This window comes from Vigna unguiculata, chromosome 9, assembly GCF_004118075.2.
Source record: "Vigna unguiculata cultivar IT97K-499-35 chromosome 9, ASM411807v1, whole genome shotgun sequence".
Lineage (NCBI taxonomy): Eukaryota > Viridiplantae > Streptophyta > Magnoliopsida > Fabales > Fabaceae > Vigna > Vigna unguiculata.
Window position 1 is genome coordinate 10,754,188 of NC_040287.1, and position 6,628 is coordinate 10,760,815.

At 28.7% G+C, this 6,628-nt stretch overlaps 1 protein-coding gene across 1 annotated transcript; it reads right to left on the minus strand.

Moving 5' to 3' along the window:
* Window positions 1–2,606: 2,606 nt before the first annotated feature.
* LOC114164624 (spermidine synthase 2-like) lies at window positions 2,607–6,147 on the minus strand. The gene is made up of 9 exons (XM_028049358.1): window positions 5,935–6,147; window positions 5,090–5,166; window positions 4,891–5,013; window positions 4,713–4,817; window positions 4,004–4,076; window positions 3,849–3,920; window positions 3,557–3,752; window positions 2,983–3,109; window positions 2,607–2,842 (listed from the first exon to the last, which is right to left on the minus strand). The coding sequence occupies exons 1-9, from the start codon at window positions 6,083–6,085 to the stop codon at window positions 2,768–2,770; spliced, it is 999 nt and encodes a 332-aa protein (XP_027905159.1). The 5' UTR covers window positions 6,086–6,147; the 3' UTR covers window positions 2,607–2,767.
* Window positions 6,148–6,628: the final 481 nt, after the last annotated feature.

Sequence of the window (6,628 nt, forward strand, 5' to 3'; positions counted from 1 at the left end):
TTTACTTGTTGAATTTGAGTATTTAAATATTCCTTTCAATTTATATTTTAAGTATTTAAATAGATGTCGTTCATTAATTCTAAGGTTAAAATACATATTTGATCCATATTTTCATTCGGTTTTGTCATTTTAGTTTTAATATTATTATTTTTTCAATCAGTTCATAATTTTCGTCAATTTGGTCATTTTTTGCTAACACCGTTTAAATAATTAACGATAATGAACAATGACTGCTATGTGTTACTTTGTGTTTTTTTTTAATTTTTTTTTTAATTTTGTTTTTAATTTTTAAAATTTTTAAAAAAATGTCCATGTGTCAATCCAGCAGTACGCCACGTGTCAGAGTCAATGTTTTGTATTCAATTTGGTCTATGTGTTCATTACTTTTGTTCAATTTAGTCCCATTTTTAAAAGGGAGCAATTTTATCCCTCTTCAAATGAGATCAAATTTAATTTTTATATAAATGTTATAGTGATATTTTTATTAAAATTCACATTTTTATTAAGTATTTTGGTTTAGGGTTACAATTAGTTTAAATTAGAACGAAAATTGTAAGAATGATAACTAATTTTAAAATTTTTGATCTATGGTGTTAATTGTCATCCTTAAAATTTTTCTTATAATTTTAAACTAATGTAACCTTAAAAAAAAATATTTAATAAAAATGTGAATTTTAATAAAAAAATCATTATAAGTTTTATATAAAATTAAATTTGGTATCAATTTTGAGAGGAACAAAATTGCTCAATTCTAAATAAAATTGGGACTAAATTGAACAAAAATAAAAAATATAGAGATCAAATTAGATATAAAACATTGAATTTGACATAATTGTTTTTGAATTAGGAAGGAGAGATTAGGTGGGAGAGATTAGGAAGGAGAGATCATCCACTTTTGTCAAACTAGAAAGATAAACATTATAAGAATTTATTAGTTTTTTTTTTCGTAAAATTAATCGTGACATGTAGTTTTCCTCTGCCGATCCAGACAAAGAAAAATGTGGTCTTCATATAATGTTTTTGTTCAAAGAAAAAAAAAGATTTAGTAGTTTTTAATTATGTTATAAGATGATATAAATATTTTTTGAATTGTAATAATTTGCAATAATTAATTAGAGATAACAATTTTTGTAATATGTGTCGGAGGATACCACCACCTTCCAAGCATAATTGACACTCGAGAACAATGTCTAATTCCCAAAATATTTTTTTTCTCTCTTGGGTCTTTTTAATATTTTCCTTAATAAATACTTAACTGAGGGCTCCTCTATTTTGAAATCTATTTTCGCTGTGTCATCACGGTTCTCTTAAACTAATTTCTCCAATAACAACTTTTAGAACAGAAAAATAAAAGAAATTAAAATTAACTGTCTATTTGTTAAAATTAATTTATCCATAATAAGTTAATTTATACAAAATCATAGCTTACGACATAATTTCGTTTTCTTCTCCTAATAATATTTTTTTTTATAAAGTAGTTTGTTCTAGCATAACCATATTAAACTATATGGTAAATTAGACATGTAATTTATTATCAAAAAAATAGATTCTGGTATTTGATTGCACGTTCTGCAATCATTGAGTGTTTCATAGTTTCAATTTTCGCCCACCGAGAACATGTCATGCACATAATTACCCAACCTAAAAAAATAGTTCAACATTTTATCGTGATAATGTGGAAAAATGTTGGAGGAACACTCAGTGGCGTTAGGGTTGAATCTTGCTTGAAATTGCTAGCTTTTATGGAGACAAACTAGACAAGATAGATGAGTGTTTCCTTTGAGCCAATTTTGGGTATAGACGCACCAACCTCCCATGGGTTTAGGTTTAATTACAGGGACAGTGATAGATCGATCATATTCCATCATTTGGTCACATCTTAACAAGATAAAAAAATCTACTCCAACAGAGAATCACCACCAATATCTTGTTTGTTAAGCGCAATTATACGTGTTAGGTTTACCTACAGTATATCTCTCATGTCTTGCTTTTTTTGTCTTTCCAAACATGACTTATTTAACTCACTCCATCAGAGACTATTACTTCCAAAATATAATGATTTCTTTCAAGAACATGTTCGTAAAGAGACTACAATATAGCAAAGGATTTGAATTCTGAAATCCGTTTGTATGAAGAATATATATATGTAGTTGACAGAAAAAGATTAGTTAATTCTTAGATAAATTTCAGTATCTCAAAGAATTAATTTTTTAAATACTTTGGATTCAGAAGAAAACTGAATAATCGGACAATTTGTTTTGATAATGTGAAAAAATAAATTTGATTTTCTAACTCTCAGAAAGTAAAAATATTTAGTGTCTGAATTTTGTTACTATAAATAGATTTGATCCTACTGTTATATAGAGACAAAATTAGTTCCAAATAAATAAGGTCATCATGTACTTGCAATGCAAATAACTAAATTGATTTATAGTTGAAAAGTTTAAGTTTGATTTCCAGTATCACCGTTGTAAACACAAAAAAGATTAAGAACCTAACAATTTAAATAATTTGTTGATGTTTTGCTTATTGAAACATTGATTCTGTCTGAATATAATGGCAACGCATATGGAGTAGTTATTTTCTGAAGATAACACACTTGAACGTTGAAGTATAACAAAGTACGATTTCTTTTCAAAAATCTTGGCAGAAGAATAATGGCACGAATTTCAAATGTTGTCGGAAAGGGTATGAATGAGGCATGCAGTGTTGTCGGTATTAGTACACATGCTTGCAACTACGTGAACGTGTCTCTGTCTTGTTCATACTACGGCCATTTAGTAGCTTTGGCATTCGAGAACCTTTTGGCAAAAGATGGTAAGCAAAACGCAGCTGAATGAACCTGAAACGGATACACAACATCGAAAATTTAAACAAAAGGACAAAAAACTGTCAATTTTAGATTGTTATATATATATATATATATATATATATATATATATATATATATATATATATATATATATATACACACATGCTTACTTCTGAGTTGTAAAACTTCAAGGGTTGGTTTGATATGCCATGATTTTCGGGATCGATGGGGTTGATTGGATTTCGGAAGTCCACATAAGGACCTTCGGTGGAGCACAGCAAGAAACCAATGACCCCACTGAAAGAAAAGAAACCAAAGATATACAACATTTGGTGGACGCACTAACACAAGAACCAACATATAACATAGGTTTTAAAATCACACACCGAGTTTTACGAAAAAGGGTGGAAACAAAAAACTAGGAAATGGAACATGATGTTTTTTTTTTGGTCTACAAGAAAAAAAAAATAGTATGGTGAAGCTCTCTTAGAGTTTCTGACATTAAGTACTCAGAAAAAGGTGCGGTAGGTTAATTAAGATAAACATATTCGGATATTAAGAAGATGTACTTTAAATCTAATTCAATTTTATAAAATTGATTTGTAAAAAGTAAGATTTATATTTTAAATTAATTTTATCTCTTATTTACGTGAAATTTTTAACACTTATAATTAATTTCTTATTTAAAAATTTTTTTTTTTTTGAAATACAAGAAGAAAATAAGATATGATAAGTGATGCTTGCCTTGGATATGCAGGGACAGTTGTCCATGCATAATTAGAGGAACCTTTAAAAGTTTGGTGAGATTTGGTGAGGAGTTCTTCAATATCCAATGACTGAAACCAAATACTCTCTGCTTGGATGCACAGAACTCCTCCAGGTCGAAGAGCCATAGCAACCAGTTGAAGGAACTCAGATTCAAAAAGCTCATGATCAGGCCCTGGAACAGTAATATAGAGTATTAATTACTTAGTTATCACTGAAGAAGATATTGTTGAGATTCAACAGCGAAAGATATAGAAGATATGAGACACACTTATTGGGTCGAAGGCATCCACTATTATGGCATCATAGGTTCCTCTTGGCACAGAATTCAGAAAGAGAGTTCCTGATAGTTTCAATAGAACATAACACATCACACAACTTTAAGAGAATAATAAGATAATACTAAGCCATGTAGTTTGGATGTACCATCTATGATGTGAAGCTTCACTCGAGGGTCTTTGTACCCAACAGCCACGTCTGGGAAAAATTCTTTATACACCTGAAATCATTAGTTAACCCCTTTAGTTTAATTAATTAAAATTCACCATCTTTTGTGTAATCCATTTCCTAATTTAATAAAAAGCTTTACATGGATCAAAGCTTTATTTTATAATGACCGCGTAATAATATAATAATAAAACTGAATATAGTTTATTATGTCCTATTGTGTAAAAATTGTAACTTCATTAATAGTGTATACAAAATTTTATATTAAAAATATAATTTGTTTAAGTGAGATTTCAAATCGATAAAAAAATGATATTCATCTGTCACGAAACAGTCTATTAATTAATAATTAATCCTATTTATATATTTTAAAATTAATGTTATACCTGATTGATGTGAAATATTTAACTATTCAACTCATGTTGAAGCATGAATTTATTGTCAAAAATTAGATACGTGTAAATGAACAATGATATTTTGACAACTAAATTTTAATAATTTTATTTGAGAGGACACATTTTAAATAATTTTAGAATATAAAAAAATATGAAAATAGAAACTACTTAAAAAATGTCATCTTATAATAAAAATTGTTAAAAAATTATTTTCTTATATAAATAATTTAATAACGATTTAATAGCGTTTAATAGCAAGTGATACAATGTACCGGATAAATGATTATGCTTACATCAATGAGCATTGTGTCAATTTCACATATGTCGATTTGTTCAACAGACGAGTGACGGGAAATTTCCCTTAGGATGCCACCATCTCCACCACCTATAAGCAGCACCTAAAATTCAGAACCAGGTCCTTAGATTGTGGTTCAAATTTTTGACACAAAAATAGCTTAATGCGATTTGAACCTTTTTTGGGTTAGGGATAGAGCAAAGAGGAAGATGAGTCATCATTTCTTGGTAAGCACATTCGTCCTTCTCTGTCAGTTGGAGTGCTCCATCAAGAACAAAAACCTTACCATAACTTGATGACTACAATGGAATTACATTCAACAACTGTCAAATATTATAATAATAATATTATTATCATTATTTTAATTATCATCACCTGAAAAACTAGCATATCCTGGTATTCAGATTTCCCTTGGAAATAAATCTCTTCTACCTTCAAGAAGTGTGCTTGCCCTACAATACATGTACACGTCAATCAATTTCGTTAGCTTTACATAAACATGCATAAATATTATATCTGCAGAAACATCATCATCAACAAGAACAAAAAACATGGATTATTAAATAAGGTTGTTAGAAAGTGTCTCAGCTGGAAGCGTGACACATTGGATCCTTTTGGTTATTAGTTACATGAAAATCAAGTGAGGTAGATTACCTCGGCAATAATCTATACTCACGTTTCTTAAACATATATTTAGATTCTTCTTTAAGGAAGCCATTAAAATATGAACAGTTAATTATTTAACCTGACATGCATATGCATTATTATACACAACATATATAATGACAAAAATATTATTACCCTTGCACCTGAAGCGTGATCAGAAGCCAATGAAAATGTATTATGGAGGCGGGGCATGCAAAACATTTTATGAATAATGAAAAAACAAATTCTTTTTTATAATTTTCACAAGATGGCATGGCCTTTTTTATGATAAATTAATTCTAGGACATCAACAAATGCATCAATTTAATCTGTCCTTTTAAACAAAAAATGCTTGTCAAAAACATAGTTCAATAAATATACTTACAGATATATATATACAACACAAATTAGATCTAAGATTAACCCATGTAATAAATTGACATAATTTTCGAAACATTGAAATAATAAATTTATGAATCTTTTATTTATATGATTTTCAATTTCTCATTTTGATCTAATTTGAAACATATATTTATACTTGAATTCTTTTATACATATAATATAATAAAACGAACCTGGCCATAGTAGGGAATATTCTGAAAACCATCCTGAAATTTGTGGATGCACATGAATTTCAGGTTTTCCTGCGTCTCCTTGATGCGTGGAAGTTGGAGTTGAGATACGAGTTTTGCCATTGCTGATCATAGCTGAAGGAAGATTCTCCATTTTTCAATTTGTGAAGTCTAAATGAGTATGAGAAACCAAACGTGAGAAAAAGTGTTAGAAAAAACGGAAAGATATTGGGAGATCTAAGAGTGGGTAGTGAAAGTTAAAGCATTTTGATTATGTTTGCATATACATATATATACATGTTTTTGAAATGATGGAATAAGGGAAGACAAAAGGATCAAGGTTTTGAAAGGAAATTAGGATTCAACGTATGAAAGAAGAAGAAATCTAATGATTGAATAACAGCTTTAATGACTAAAAAACTAAACATGTCGATAAATATCAGTTGGCGCTGCTTGGTTGTTAGAAGTTTTGATAATATAGGCTAGAGCTACATGTCTTGCACGATGAAGAATATTATAGATATTATTTTTGGCACAAATGACATTCACACTCCACTAGTAATAATTGTGTTAAAACAAGGGTTATATGTGACAACGTCTTTCTTTTTTTTTGGAATATTTAATGCTGTTGTAAAATCAATCAAAATTTCAAATTATTAGTATAACTAAGTCGAAAGTTTAAAAAAGCATCTTGATA